Source organism: Bubalus bubalis, chromosome 1 (genome assembly GCF_019923935.1).
Source record: "Bubalus bubalis isolate 160015118507 breed Murrah chromosome 1, NDDB_SH_1, whole genome shotgun sequence".
NCBI classification, from domain to species: domain Eukaryota; kingdom Metazoa; phylum Chordata; class Mammalia; order Artiodactyla; family Bovidae; genus Bubalus; species Bubalus bubalis.
Genome location: NC_059157.1, coordinates 185118335 through 185134276, shown reverse-complemented (window position 1 = coordinate 185134276; position 15942 = coordinate 185118335). Strand labels below are relative to the sequence as shown.

Sequence of the window (15942 nt, the reverse complement as noted above, 5' to 3'; positions counted from 1 at the left end):
AGGCAGAAAACACACGCTTTCCTGAATTAGACATTGGAGCGGAATCCTGGTGTAAGAGTTTCACTTTAACTAATAGAAAATAAAATAATAGATAATAATAACTTGGGCCAGAGGACAGCCATTGTCAGCAGCACCATTATTACGATGTCCAGCTCTGTAGATTCTGTGCAGTGGAGCTATTTCCAGGTCCTGTGCAACAGCCCTACAGGCCCTGGCTCTGTGATGTGAGGACAATGAGTTCTTTCAAATACAAAGCCCTGGATAGGACAGAGTTCTCTGAGTCCCTCCTCGTTACCTGTCAGGGTATTGAGTAAATCCAAGTTTTGGTAGAATGCATATACAAGCTGTTTGCACTTTAGTGTCAGGGCAGTGAGGGGAATGCAGCATCCCCTGTGTTCTTCAAATTTGCGTTTGAAAGACAAGCCTGGAAGCTCTGTCCTTAAGATGTCTCTGGGATATCCCCAAGCCCTGCTGGTAGATCTGGACGTTGACCTCTTGTGTAATTAACCATAGACCAGTTACATCGGCGGGACAGGGGGATATTTCCACCTGTCTTCTCGTAGCCAGGGCATCCTCTTGGTATAGCTCTGTTAGGTAGTTAGAATAGGAAACAGGAGTCCAAAATGGCGGCGGCTAAAAGACAAGAAAGGGAAAAGCCTGCAAAAATAGAACAAAGGAAGGTCAAAGTAAGGTCCAAGGACCTGAGTGAGGACCTCAGGTAGAACAAACAGCACCCCTGGCTAGCCCAATTTCCATAGGGCAGGCCCAGGGGGAGGAAAAAAATCATATAAAAAGAGGAGCCAAAGCGTGGTCTCTCTCTCTCTCTCTCTCCTGCACACTGGCACGCTCCCCTACTCTCCTCTCTTCGAGTCTTTGGGTCAGCATGCCCTCACGCCTCAAGGATGGATTCTCTTGCTATTTTCTAAATAAAATAGAGCTGTAACACTGATTTGTCTAAGAGCTATAGCATGGTCTGTCCAAGACCCGAGAGCTGTGATGGGCCGAGGGCTTTAATGTGCGTCACTCCAAATCTTTGTTGTGACGAGACAGAACCGAGAAGCATACACGCGCCTGACAGTAAGCACAAAACAGGAAGCAGTTAATTGCAGCTGGAGAGGAAAGGGGGTGCCATTTATGAGAACAGCATCACAAAAACATTGCATTGCCTAATCCATTGAGAAATTCAGTATCAGGTGTGCTGTATTGGATTCTGTTCACAAGTGTTCATCGTTAATATATGAAAAGGACTTTTTTTAAAAAATAAGTTTTTAGTTATTTATTTTTGGCTGTGCTGGGTGATCATTGTTGCATGGGCTTTTCTCTAGTTGTGGTGAGTGGAGGCTACTCTCTAGTTATGGTATAAGGGTTTCTCATTGCAGTGGCTTCTCTTGTTGTGGAACACAGGCTCTAGGCACATAGGCTCAATAGTCCCAGCTTCCAGGCTCTAGAGCACAGGCTCAGTAGCTGTGGCGCACGGGCTTAGCTGCTCCACAACATGTGGGATCTTCCTGGACCGTGGATCAAACTTGTATCTTCTGTATCAGCAGGTGGATTCTTTACCACTGACCACCAGGAAAGCCTCCAAAAGGACTTTTTTAAACACCCCTCCATTTTTTAACCAAAAACAGAAACCCATAGCCTGGCCTTAGGGGCATTGTTATTGAGGTACCAAGGCTGTCTGTTCTGGTTGCACTTAGACAGGTTGAACTGGCTGCATTTAGAAAACTAGAAATTGTACATATAACATTCTTAAAAACCAATGGTAACACTTTCTCATCCATCATTCCTGTTTGATCGCAAGGGTTTACCTACAAATGTGTTAAAGACTAAATCCCTCCCAGCATCTCCCCCCACCCTGCTAAATACACCTTTTCTTTTCACTCTGGCCCCTGTTGCTTCCTTTCACCTCCCCAACTACTGTCTGATTTTCCTCTTCTATTTAACAACTTGAACACCCCAACCTCGCTCTTCTCTGCCAAGAGCAAGAAAAAGATGCTAAAGCTGTTGCATATTCTTCCTGGTGCATTTGAGTCAGACCGGTGGCAGGTGGGACGTCCTTTCTTTTTGTTCTTCACAGTCCCTTGTAATTTCATTATTGCCTTGCAAGGACTCTATCTAGAAAATATCCTGGGCTGGCATTTTTATTGTTGGCACCTCCGCTGTCCCACACCGCTGTTTTGTCACTGGTCTCAGTACAGAGAGCAACTCATCACATCCTCAAGTCCAGCCTTTCATTCCCCAGAAACGAATTTGTTTCCTTTGTGCCGGAGCAGAGAGAGAGCTAACACAAAGGTTTCAGCAGGGGGAGAAAATAAGTGCTGTGGCAAAGAAGATGTATTCATAGGAGATGCTGAGGAGCAAAGAATCCCAGAGAAGCAGCTGGCAGGGCACAAAGGTATCTGCAGTCTTGCATTTTACTTGCCTAATAAAAGCTTCCAAGTCAAGAGTTTGATGAGAGGGCAGGAAAAAAGGAAAATGATCAGATACCTCATTCCATAGCCTTCCAAATGGCAGGTTTTACTTTGGATACACTGAAGTATTCAATTCAGCACATTCTCTCTGATTATCTTTTGTGGGCCAGATGCAACATTTTTTAAAACTAACTGTAAAATTTTCTTATTAACCATCTCTCTTTGATCATAAGAGTTTGGCTAGGTCTTGGAGAGAAAAGAAAGGTTACTAAGATTCTGTCCCAGGACGATGGAAGCTGATATCCTAGTGGCAGTCAGCAAAGGCTTACGTGGGACAGGCTCGTCTTTCTATAACATTGAAAAATGCGCCATAAAAGGGCAGAGTGAGTGACTAGGGCTATTGGGAGAATCAGTGACAGGCCAGAAAAGAAAGTGAAAGTGTTAGTTGCTCAGTCATGTCCAACTCTTTGCAACCCCGTGGACTATAGCCCACCAGGCTCCTTGGTCCATGGGATTCTCCAGGCAAGAATACCGGAGTGGGTTGCTATGCCCTCCCCCAGGGTATCTTCCTGACCCAGGGATGAAATCCAGGTCTCCTGCATTGCAGTCAGATTCTTTACCAACTGAGTCACATGGGAAGCCCAAAAGGCCAGACCCTGCCCCCCAAAGATCTTTTAGATTTGAAGGGCCCTTGAACTGGTATGTTAATTAATAATACATGTTTCCCATTTGCTCGTGGGAGGAAACTAGAGCCACAGAGTTTAAGGTAGTAGGTGCCCGTCTGTTAAACAGAGTCCATTAGTAGAATCACTCAGTTACCACCTGACCCATATAAGGCACAGATCATGTCCCTGGGTTAGAATGAGTTCAAATATAGTTACAGATTGAATGGCTTCATACAATATTTTATTGTGTAAAATAAGGACATTTCTAATAATAGGTCAGTGTTTCCTGAGCAACTACTCTTTAGGATCAAAACTGGAAATAGGAAAATTTGGATTATAGGAAAATACTGCAGCGGTTCCTAATGAACACTGTAAAATCAACTCCGTGCCATTGACCTTGTTTGATTGCTATATACTACTCAGTGTTTATAAGTAGGTTTGTTTCACTGTATCGACAAGCAACCTAGTTAGATAACGCACCATAACGTGCTTTATGTAAATTTTTTTTTAAAAAAGAAAGAAAGAAAATGGGACTCAAGCAGTTTAGCCAACCTATATTCTTCCTTCCTGAGTGCATTACTAATTTTAGAGCCTAACGACCTCCTAAAGTCTAAATTGTCTCCAAGTGCTACATTTTTTAAAAAATCTATAACCTTATCCACAAGTTCAGAAGCCACATTTTGCTTTAAATGATGCCCTGATTTTTTCCTATTGCTAGCTCCTTTGAAGTGCAAGGTTATAGAATAAATCACTGGCTGGGCCCATGATCCCAGCAGTGCCAAATTATAAAAATTTGATTCCAATGTCAAGTAATCAAGGCCGGGGTCACTAAAAGCTTCCCCTCCTAGTATGAGTTTACCCAAGAGGGTGCAAAGTACCCAACCAGTATGGGTCAACTGGCAATGCCAAGCCAAAAAGCTGCTTCCAACGTTTCAAATAAGCTAAAGATAAAAATCAGTGGATGACGTAAAATCTGACCTCCTTCCCTTGAACAGAAGCGTATCTATTATTTGAAACATGGTTTCAAATGGATTAATAGTTTAAAGCCGATTAGTTCCGGAAGACCATTCCTAAAGAGAATGTGGCCTTTGGCCATCTACAGGCACAGCTGAAGGGGTGGGCCATGACTGTTCTAATATTCCATTTATCTGCTCTGCAAATATCTGAGCTAAATCTCTCCTCATCTGTAAGACCAACACTTAGCTTTAACTCTGATAATCTAAAGGAAGAAAGGTGTGCATCTGGGAGCTCAAAGACACTTGGACTCAAGGTAGACTTGTATAAAGGTGGCCGTGATGCATTGAGTCATATGCATGCAAACAGAGTGGTGGGTGGGCCCCCTAGAGACGTCACTGGCGAACTAATAAATGTCCCAATTGGGGCTGAGATGGGATCAGAAGTCTGAAACTGTAGTTCTCAGCTTTGCATTTTCTTCCTTCTTCATTCCTTTCTGTTTTCTTTCTTTTTATCCTTTTGACCTTCATTTCTTAAAAATCATCCTTTCAAAACTTCAGGTGTATTATGGCAGAACTAAATTTTTAAAAAGGGTTTCTATATCTTACAGTGGGAAAGCCCAGGAACAGAGGGATGGTAACAGAGCCAGGCCAATGGCAGCTACGGAGTGAGGGATGGGGGCACAGGGGTGGGCAGGGTGCAGGCAGGAGCAGGAGGGAGCCAGGTGGTCTCAACCCAGGGCTTTGCCCTGCCTGTGGGTTCTATTTTGTCCATGTTTGTATTTTCAGTTTTCTGAGATGGCAAGAATATATGGTCTTCTTTTCTGGGTTATGTATTTTATCATGACTTTGGAATCAGCTTTCATTTGACTAGATGATTGGGGGTCCTTTTTTCAAGCCTATAAAAATGTAAATGGAGGCTTTAGAGCCCTTAGGAAAATAGCTGCTTTATGAGCTACCTTTCAATTCCACAGAAAAGCAGGGGTTGTTGTGAGGGAGCTTTCAAGTAAGAGCTTTTGAGACATGGTAAAGCAGGGGAAGGGGCTTCCCAGGTGGCAACCACTAGGTAAAGAACATGCCTGCCAATGTAGGAGATATAAGAGATGTGGTTCAATCCCTGGATTGGGAAGAGCCCCTGGAGGAGGGCAGGGCAACCCACTCCAGTTTCTTGCCTGGAGAATCCCATGGACAGAGGAACCTGGTGAACTACCGTCCATAGGGTTGCACAGATTTGGACACGACTGAAGCAGTTTAGCATGCACGCAAAGCAGGGGGAAATCTGCTACTCTCACGTTGGTTTTGTGTTTGGGAGGCATGTGCGTGTGATTCCCCTGGAGAGGTATGAAGCAAAGCAAATTCCATTCACTTAACTAGAACTTCGGAGATGAAAGTGATGATGTGCCTATGAATGAGAGTCCTCTTTTTTAAAGAAACATAAGGGACTTCCCTGGTGGTCCTGTGCTTAAAGACTTCGACTTCCAATGCAGGGGAGGCAGGTTCCATCCCTGATCAGGGAACTAAGACCCCACATCTTGTGGCCAAGAAACCAAAACATAAAAAAAGAAGCAATATTTTATTAATAACAAATTCAATAAAGTCTTTAAAATGGTCCACATCAAAAAAAAAATCTTTAAAAAATAAAATAAACATTAGAGCATGTGCTCAGGACTAGCACAGCTGCAGTGCTGGAGGCCTGTGCTGCCTCGTTGATAAGAACGCCTAACCCGAGCGCAGACCCCTCGGGAGGGATGGTTCACAAAGAATAGGGAACCGGGAGACCATCTTGTGATGCTTTTACCCAGCTGGGATGCCTCTTCCCGAAAACTGACTGAACCACAATTAATTGACAGAGTGCTAGCATTTTCCATGCTTTCTTCTTCCTTTTTCCGTAAGTCTTTATATTGTCTTGCTTTAGTCTCTTAATAGCTGTGCAAATAGGTGTGAATAAACTTGACATCTTGACACTGCTGTGTTCTATTTTGCTGACATGAAAACTGAAGGGAACTTGAAAACCACACATCAGTTAGGTAGGGACTAGCAGGAGAGCTGAGATCACTTTTTTCTACCCAGTCCTTTCTCCATCACACTTCTTCAGTTTTGGAACATCCAGAAAAGAAATAGTCTGTCACATCCATATTAAGCTAGCTTAAAAAGATATGTCAAAGAAACATGGAATTAAACACAGAATCAATAATGACTTTATCATTTTATTTTTCCCCATGAAAGATATTTGGTTTGTTCATTTCTTATCTCTATATTCATTACTACCCAGGCCCCCCTATATTTAAAGAAAAAGGATTCCTTTTTGCTTGCCTATCCTTAACCTACTGCCCTTCTCTCCACTTCTTTTCCCCTCTGAATTCTTGAAAGACTCTTTGACAGTCAACTATATCATGTCTCACAAGCTCCTCTGAATCCTGTGTCACTGCTCCCTCAACCCCTCAAATGAAAATGCTCTCCTAAAGGCAGGGGGTCATTTACCTTAAGATCCCCAAATTCTCCTCTCAGCTATCATCTTCCAACCCTCTTTGCACATCCTGAGTGTTACCACATGTAATTTTTTGAAACTGCTTTTTTCCATCATTGAGTATCACTAGGAAAGCCTGGTAATCTCTCCATCATCTCTCAGACTGAAAGATGAAGGGAAGAGCACAGAGCCAATGATGGGTATAGAGAAACAGCCAGGGCTTTAGAAAGGTGTCACAAAGTCTAAATCTCAGACTGAGCTGAAATTTGTGGGGGAAAAAAGTGGCAGACAACACAAAAGAGTGTGGAGCTGTGTTGGGAAAGAAGGAAAAGAAGACTTGAGATGATGTTCTCATCTTAACAGATGGCAGGTAAAAGAAGATGGACTCAGCATCTGTTTTACTTTGGTGTAAACCAAGAGAGGTGCTATTAAGACCAGAAAATGTGAAAAAAGAATTATAGAAAAAGAAGGAAGGATGAGGGGGATTTTGAGAAAGGAAGGGAGGGAGGGATAGAAGGAAGGAAAAGGAAAAAGGATAACTTGGGTTGTTTGAGAAAATCATCAAAGCCCCTGATTATTTAAATTGATTTACTCTTTCAAAACTGACTATGTGCTAGTGATTTAGGGAGGACTGGAGAGGATGCTGCCTAAAGTCATCTTCCTAACTCCTTGCTAGTAGATCAGGCAAGCCAGGCTTACAACAAACTATTACACAGGACCCCAGATGATGAGAACCAAACTGTGGGCACCAGTCGATGCAGTGATAATCCCCAAGAGGGACGTTTTCTCTCACTGGAAAGATTAGCAAAGGTGTCGTGTGGGTCCCCCCCATTGTTGTTGCTCAGTCACTCAGTCGTGTCTGACTCTTTGCAACCCCACAGACTACAGCATGTCAGGCTTCCTGCCCTCCACTCTCTCCCAGAATTTGCTCAAACTCATGTCCATTAAGTCGGTGATGCCATCTAACCATTTCATCCTCTGTCACTGTCTTCTCCTCCTGTCCTCAATCTTTCCCATCTTCAGGGTCTTTTCCAATGAGTCGGCTCTTTGCATCAGGTGGCCAAAGTATTGCAAAGCCCCCCCAAAAAAATTTCTTTAAGATTCTGAACAAAATGTTTTCAGACATAATCCCAAGGACCTTTGTACATCATCTTTGAACAATCAGATTAGAGGTGTTAGGAACTATACTCCATACCCATTTTCAAAAATCAGTAAGTTCTAGAAACTGTAGATTGAAGTAAATTAGTTTAGGTTATAGGATAGTTTGTGAGCATCAAAGGACATGATAGGGATCAGCCACAGCCTGGACAAATCCTATTTGCACTTTGACAGGGTTGGTAGAGAAGAGAGGGCCAGGTTACAGCACTGGGCCGAAATACAGGTGAGCTAAGCTGATTTCTGAGATGGCATAAATCCAGGTGGGAGCTAATGTAGTAAAGGATGAAAGGCTAAACCAAGGAGATAAAATTTAATAGGGATAATTGGAAAATCTCCAATGTAAGTTGTGAAAAATTCATTTATGTAACATATAATGAGCATTGTGTTCCCAACAGTGGGTAAGAGACTATCAAAAAATTTACCAGTTTCTGCGCTTAGCCTCATTTAATAAAGGACAACAAGAAATCACAGGTCTTCCATAGAAGAGAGTCCCAAGTGGAGAATTGCCTAGAAATTCTGCCGTCTGAGGAGTGATTGAGAAAATTAGAGAATTCAGCCCAGAAAAGAGAACACTGAAGCCAAGCTACCTCGGACATGCCAGCTACCTGGAAATATTCAAATGGCTTCTCAGTGGTTCCAGAAGGTGCCCTTCTTATAGCCAAGGAGAAATTACATCAAGGGATTTCAAAACAAGAATAGGAAGGTGTTTTTCATAATAAATTGTATCCTCAGGAAAAGACTGTGTGGCTTTATTATACCAGAGTCTGGAGATAAAGACAAAAGGGCCATTAGAGAGACAGCGTGAAACCAGGAAGTCATGATGCAAAGTGCCGAGACTGAGCTGAACAGATGCAGAGATGCTAGACAGGTGCAAAGGTCCTCAGAAGCCCAGGAAACCAGAACACCAGCATCACCTGCTGGGTCTGGAGGGTGTACAGAGCAACTCATGTCTGGGGGAAGGGTGGGGGCAAGGGCTTGGAGGAACAAAATCATGGGGGCTTGGCAGATAATGCAAAAACAGAAAACTCAGAGAGGGTTGGCAGTTCAAAGTAAGAGGGAACCGAGCTAGAAAGACAATTAGGTCCAGCACGGGAGGCTGGTACCCTGAGCTGAGGAGTCCTATTGGCAGGGAGTCTCCTTCGAGAATTTCAGAGCACAGATGTGACCTAGTGAGGGGTGTGACTCAGAGCCATTTCTGCCCTTTCTGCTGTGGGCAAGCTGCTTAGAGGGCTGAGAGTCTGGAGCTGGACAGACAAAAGAGGGAGATGCTGATGAAGAAATGAGAATTGAACTGGGGAGACAGAAAAAAGCCAAAGTCCTAGGGAGACTGATATGTTGAGTGGGGAGCCCTCAACAGACGTAGAAGCCAGGTCAGTGATGGAGGAGATGTAGGTACTGTCCAGTCAGCAAAGGTATTGTCTTCCCTGGGGCTGCTGTTGGCCCCGGCTCATTGTAGCATCTGTCCAGGGCACTGTGGAAGGGATTCAGACATTTATTAGAGGAGGATTTGAAAACTCTGTGATGCTCTTAAGATACCACGACTCCATGATTTTAAAAATATTCTCTTAATTTGTTCCACATCCCCTTCTCACCCCTAAAAAGGAGTGTCCAGAGTTCTTCCTTTTGTTCTCCCCCCCGGCCCGCGCCCCCCTCCCCCTGTATGAACAGAAGACCCAGAACCCATCATATCCTTGATATCTCTCCCAACTGACTTCCAAATCAGCACACACCCCCCAACAATTTATTTTAATACATTAAAGGGCTCGATATGTCTGAAGCCAGGCAGCTCAGCCTGCACCCAAATTGCTGTTTCCTTGCTTCCTGAAGGAGCTCAGAATTCCACCACTGGCTCCCTCTGTGCCCTGGAGCATTCTCCCTGTTAGAGTATGCTCTCTTTAAGGTGATATCAGTCTTACTTCCTTTCCAACTGACCCAGCCTGAGGCAGTGCCCTCCAGGTTGTGTCCCTTGGTCAGTTGTCATGAGGAATGCGCTCCTCTGTGTGTCCCTAAGGATATGACATGTGTCCCCCTCTATGGATAAAGGGCTTCCCTGGTGGCTCAGATGGTAAAGAATCCACCTGCCATGCAGGAGACCCAGGTTCAATCCCTGGGTCAGAAAGATCCCCTGGAGAAGGGAATGGCTACCCACTCCAGTATAAAAAATTTTGAGGATAATGATTTTAAAAGAATTTGTATCAACAGACACTAGTTATGATTTCCTGCTCAGCTGCAGCAAATGATTGAATGTATCTGGATCCCAGTTTCCTGATTTCTGAAAGAGGGCTCAGATGGGTATAAAGGGGACGTGGGCTGGCAGTCCTAAGTAATCTGGGTTCCTAGCACGTGACCCTAGTCCACTTGGTCCCACCCCCCAGGAGACATTCATGCCTGGTCCCTGATGCCAGCTGCATCATCCAGACTCTCCACCAGCCTCACACTCCACCAACTCTCAGCTTCCTCAAGGGGGTCTCACAGAAGGAGTGAGTTTCCATGAATATAATGTTGCTCACAGTTTCAGATGAGTCAGAAGGAGGAAATAGTAATCAAGATAGACAGAGAAAGGGATCCACTGTAAATGATGAGCATAGGGAAGGGTAGACCAAAGAAGCTTTGGGTACCAAAGCATGTGGATGAAGCTGCCTATTAATTGTAGACACAGAAATTTTGCTTTGGAGCTTGTCGGTACCAGAGGGACCTCTATCCCCACTGGTTGGAAGCTGTCTTTCCTTGGCACATTGATAGAAAAAAAAAAAAAAATCACAGGAGAGAAAGCTGTGGTGATTAGCTTCAGGAATAGAAAAAGAATGATGATGGTGTCAGAACAAGGAACGCAGATCCATCCTGAAGACGTTTGAGTCTGAGTTCCCTTCACATTGTGAGCTGACGTGCGGCGATTTACTCTTTGGAATTCCAGCCTCTTTTTAGAGCATTGAACTAGCCAGTGCTTGGTTGTTCCATAGAGCTAATTAATCCCAAGCTTCTGGCACCTTATATGTGTGTATATGTATATTTACTTTGCAAGTGTTAAATCATTCAGGAAGGGAAGAAGCTTATCTTGTCTTTGCAGATAAATGTAAATGCAGATAAATGGGAAATGCTGCTTTGCCTTCTTTGCTTTGCCATATGGATTGGGTGAAGGGAGCTGTTTCACTTCCCAGACTGCACCCATCTGTGCACAAGCCCCGGGCTTCCTTGTAGGTGGGACCTGGCACCCTGACTTGAAGAGCAGTGCTTTGGTTCACGGATGACTGCCTGTGTGTGGCTATGCCTGTGACTGTCCATCCACACCTCCCAGTTACAGCATCCTGCTCCCTGACACGAAAGTGACTGCATTCAAGGGTCAGCTCCCCACAACCAAAATGCTCCAACAAATGCATTGCTTCACTCACACTCACAGTCAGCTGAATCCATTCCCAGAAAGTTCCATTCATTGAACATTTAACATCAAAGCTTTTTAAAGAAAATTGAAAGAAAAATATGAAGAAGACCCTTGTGTTCTAAGAAAGGAAACATTCATTTTTTGGTCAGGACAAAAATGTGTAAAAGGAACAAATTATATTTTAAGGGAAATTAGAATTTCAAAACGATGCCATCCAAAAAGTTTTTTAAAAATTTACATCATTTTTAGGCAGGATTTCTTTTACCAGGAGTGGTAACCAGGTCTTGGTAAGCAGTGTCCTCAGAGGAAAAAAATTAAAAAGTTTTATTTCTGAGTTTGAAATAAACATCTAGGTTTCCAGACATAGTGATATGCAGTGTATATAATTCTTTGATCAACCAAACAGATGCATAGCTCTCTAATAATGACTTTTTTAAAGACATCATAAGCTTTTTCATTTTGATAACAAAAAGATTGGAATTTGTACTATATAATGAATTACTTTCAAGATGTTCATTTTCTGACTTCTGAAAATAAAGCTGGTTTTTGAAAAGTGACAAACGAATAGGTTATAATAAAACCTTTATCATGTATCTGAGAATTTTTGTGGCTATTTATATGTGCCTCATTTAGAAGAAATAAGGAATCCATAAAAGTTTCAGTTAGTAGTAGTGATCTCAATATACAATTACATTTAAAAATGGCTATTGTTATCTGATTCTGTAGAATATTTGTCAGAAATGCTTAAGCGAATGTTAGTGAGTTGTTTATCTTGTACTAATATTAGCTTTCTTTCCCCAGATGCAAAGAGTTTAGCTGAAATGCTCATGAGGTAAGAAAAAGATCTAGTATCCTAAATATCATGTTTAAAAGAGCAATTTCCAACTTGTTTTGATGATTTCTTTTCATTTAATGACAGTCTTGATAATCCATTTTCTATCTGACATATACTTTTCATTCTAGAAAACTAGCCATGTAATGCCTAGTTGGAGTAGTTACCAAGTAATGTGCTGTTATGCACACTGTAGGTAGTCATCTTATTGGCTGCTGCTGCTGCTGCTCATAGACTCAACCAATAGAATATTTCCCATTAACCTGAGAATAAGGAGACACATTATAAGTAACAATAAGAAGCTTTGGTTTTGCTCCCACCAAATATGCCACCTTAAGGTCAAGCCTTCTTCCTAATGTTAGCCAGGTGAGAAGGAATCCACAAAAGGAAATGGGTTCAAATTGATGGGCTGATCAATAAAAACTCTTTGCCCTCACCTCCCATGGTTTCTTCAGCACCCCTCCACCAGAGCACCCACCAACTTCTGCTGCAAATATCTGTTTAGTCTGGCCTCAGAGGTCACAACCTGTCTCATCACTGACTTAGGAGAAACCAGCACTATAATTGTTCCACTCATAGCTGTTGAATGAATGAACAACTAGGTGTAACTGAATAAGAGCATGTTTGTAACTGTACAAGCCACTCCCATATTTGCACTGTCTGTGATAAAAATTTAAACCAAAAGTAACAGGAGGATAATGAGTGTCTAGGAACCAGGTGAGAAGAATGTCAGGGGAATTCTCTGACAGTCTGGTGGTTAGGAGTCAGCACTTTCACTGCCTGGGGCCTGGGTTTGATCCCTGATGAGGAAACTAAGATCCTGCAAGGTACAACCAAAATGAAAAAAGAAAAGAAAAACTTCAGGGCCCTGATGGTGACTTTGATATTGTCATTCTAGGATGACTAATGTAGAAGATAAAAACAATGGCATATAAGGACTCTTCCCAGACCCTACCCCACCACAGTTGGCTTTAACTTCCTCCCTTACCCTTCCATATCAAAGTAGTACTTTCTTATCATTCACAAAGAGACGTGTCCATAGCAGTATCCTGAAGACCTAAGACAGAGGTTGAATACCACTGGCCCATGGATTACGTTTCTCACAGACACCTTTGTTTGCCCATGCTGTGTTTTAAAACAATATGAATTGTTAGTAACAGATAATGAAGGACTCAAGGATGACTCTGAAATCATTGGTGTAAGCAGTTAGATAAACATTGGTGCCATATGCCGAGATTAGGATGATAGATTTGGTGTATGGACCTTTTTAATGTAGGGCAAAGGAAGGGGATATTGATCAGAATGAAAGGACTTGCATGGATCATGTTGAACTGAGGATGCTTTTTAAGCTTCCAGTGAAGCTGGTAGCACCAATCTGGAGCTCAGAGTAGAGCTCAGAGATTCAAATGGCCTGTAAAATATCTCCTTCATCTGTCTAATCCTATCACACTAGATCAAACTTGCATGAGAAGATTATGAAAAGCTGTATGAAGTGTCTTGGGCCCAAGCTTTTGTGCAAGCCCGTCCTTGTTGGCTAGTGGTCACAGGGAAGGCTGCCAGACACGTGTGCACTTGTGTTGAATAAATCTGACAAAACATCTGGAAAACAAACCAGAGTCATTTGATTTATAATAATTATCTAAAGCATCCAATATCGTGCATCGAACCTGGACTGGCAACTCGTTTCATACATGATATTTTACATGTTTCCTGTGGTGGACTCATTTTGATATTTGGCAAAACTAATACAATTAGGTAAAGTTTAAAAATAAAATTAATAAAAAAAATAAAAAAAATAATTATCTAATACAGTAAGTTATAATGCAGCCTTACAAATATTAAATTGTTGATGACATTTAAAAAGTAAGACATTTTGCACAAAACTGTGGCTTTCTGGCTTCTCTTGGAAGTGCTCTGACCACACTAGACACAGCCTCAATGACCATGGCCGTCTGCACCTGCCTCTGATGCCCCCTCTAGAGTGGGTGTGATCTGCTCGGCCCAGGGGCCCGTCCCTGTCTGCAGCCCAGTCCGCCTCACTGATCTGTGCCCTAGCCTGGTGCTTGCAGCTCTGTGTCCTCCCAGATAGCTTCTGGCCACTTCCTTCGTCATCTCCTAGACCCTCGACCTTGCCCAAAGCCCATGTCCCTGGGGGGAGGTCTGCATTTCCTGACAAGTGCACCATTTGTTCCGTTAGTGTGATGTGGAGTTAGCTTCTCTGCTGTGTTCTCTCCCTCGTGAATTCCAGGTAAGACGTCAGAAAGCATCTTCTTCCTTCTTTGTTAATAGGGGCAATTACCATGGCAGAAAGACCACCTATTGATAAGAACAGGAATCAGTAATGATATTAGCAGGTGACAGTTGCCAACATGAAATTAGGAACATTAAAACTAGTAATTACTCCCACTTAAGATATTTAAGGTAGTTTTCTCCCAAAGGATGAAAGTGATTGAAAAGGAGGAGAATTTCCAAGCTCCTCACATAGGTGGATTTTTATAGGATTAATTTAGAAGTAAAAGCAATGAGGGAGGAGATTATATATATATATATATAAAATTATGACTGATTTGTGTTGTTCATAGCAGAAATCAACACAACATTGTAAAGCAATTATCCCCCAATTAAAAAAAAAAGAAACGTTCAATAATAAATGATTGAACCAGAGGACCAGAATATATATCTTTCATCGTGGCTCATCTCGGGGGAAAAAGAAATGAAAAAACAATCAATCATTCTAGGCCAAGTGCCTGTACCCAGAACTTATTTATATTTTACATAGATGTATCACAGCCTATCTGATTTTTCTCAGACAATAGTTATTAAAACACGTTTATGAATTAAATGGAAATAATAAATTGGTTGATAAATCAAAAAAAGCAATGCTTTTATTCGTGAAGGGTCAATTTAACCTAAGGTTGGCAGGTTAACAGGTCAAGCAACAAAAGACCTTGTCCCCTGTCTGGTCAGGTTAGGGCCAACCACGTTCCAAATGTGGCCCTGGAAGTCTGGGAAGGTCAGATCCATTGGCACAGAGAAGCCTGCAGAATCACTGTCCCCTATCTTCACCACTTCTTTCTCTCAGAAGGTGAGGACTGAGCAGCCTGGGACATAGAATCACAGACCTAAGTTCTAGATGCTGCCACTGGCTGGTTTTGTGATCTGGAGGACATCCTTTTCTCTCTCTGTGCCCTGCTTCTCTCATCTAAAAACAACTGCTGGAAATAGTTCCTAGCTGTATCATCCTGTGATCTAGGTGAATGCAACATTCACCGTCCATTCACACTCCTTAAGGAAGGATCTACAGATTTCAGTGACGTCGGCTGTTCCAGAGCCAGACAGGCAGGTGCAACCGCACGACAAACACAGACAAGCTGGACCCCACTCTGGGGGAACCCCTGCCCCCACCTGCTGCCACCTGCCATTGCTGGTTCCCATGCCTCTGGACCTTCATCCATGTCACCCAAGCAAGTCACCTGGTAGAGGAAAGAGAAGGGGGATGTCACCCACAGTGCACAGATAGAAAGTGTTTTCCTTCTCTAGGATGAGGCAAGAAAAATGTTTTTTAAGCATACCAGTTGCCCTAAGGCACTAAGTAACACGTAGTTAGTGTTTTTTTAAGCATACTGGGTTGCCCTAAGGCACTAAGGAACACGTAGTTAGTGTCCAGAGACCAGTATTAATAAGAAAGCTAGTTGTGAGCAGTGAAGGGTTCAGACTGAGAGTTCAAGTTAGTTTAGTTTTTCATGTTTATATGTTTATTTGTTGTCATTCAGTCACTAAGTCATGTCTGACTCTTTGCAACCCCATAAACTGTAGCACGCTAGGCTCCCATGTCCTTCACTATCTCCTGAAGTTTACTCAAACTCATGTCCATTGAGTTGGTGATGCAATGTCACCATCTTATCCTCTGCTGCCCCTTTCTCCTCCTGCCCTCAGTCTTTCCCAGCATCAGGGTCTTTTCCAATGAGCTGGCTCTTCACATCAGGTTGCCAAAGTATTGAAGCTTCAGCTTCAGCAACAGTGAAAATGCTCATCCAGCTATTACAATGAGATATATCCTGATATCTTTACAGTTAC

The 15942-nt window shown here is 42.8% G+C and overlaps 1 protein-coding gene across 1 annotated transcript in view; it reads left to right on the top strand.

The window, feature by feature from the left end:
• DSCAM (DS cell adhesion molecule) overlaps window positions 1–15942 on the top strand; it is a 283047-nt gene that overhangs the window by 229200 nt on the left and 37905 nt on the right. Inside the window, exon 21 of the mRNA XM_045165314.1 lies at window positions 11835–11865. Within this exon, the coding sequence (XP_045021249.1) occupies window positions 11835–11865 (31 nt within the window). The remainder of the gene's footprint in view (window positions 1–11834; window positions 11866–15942) is intronic.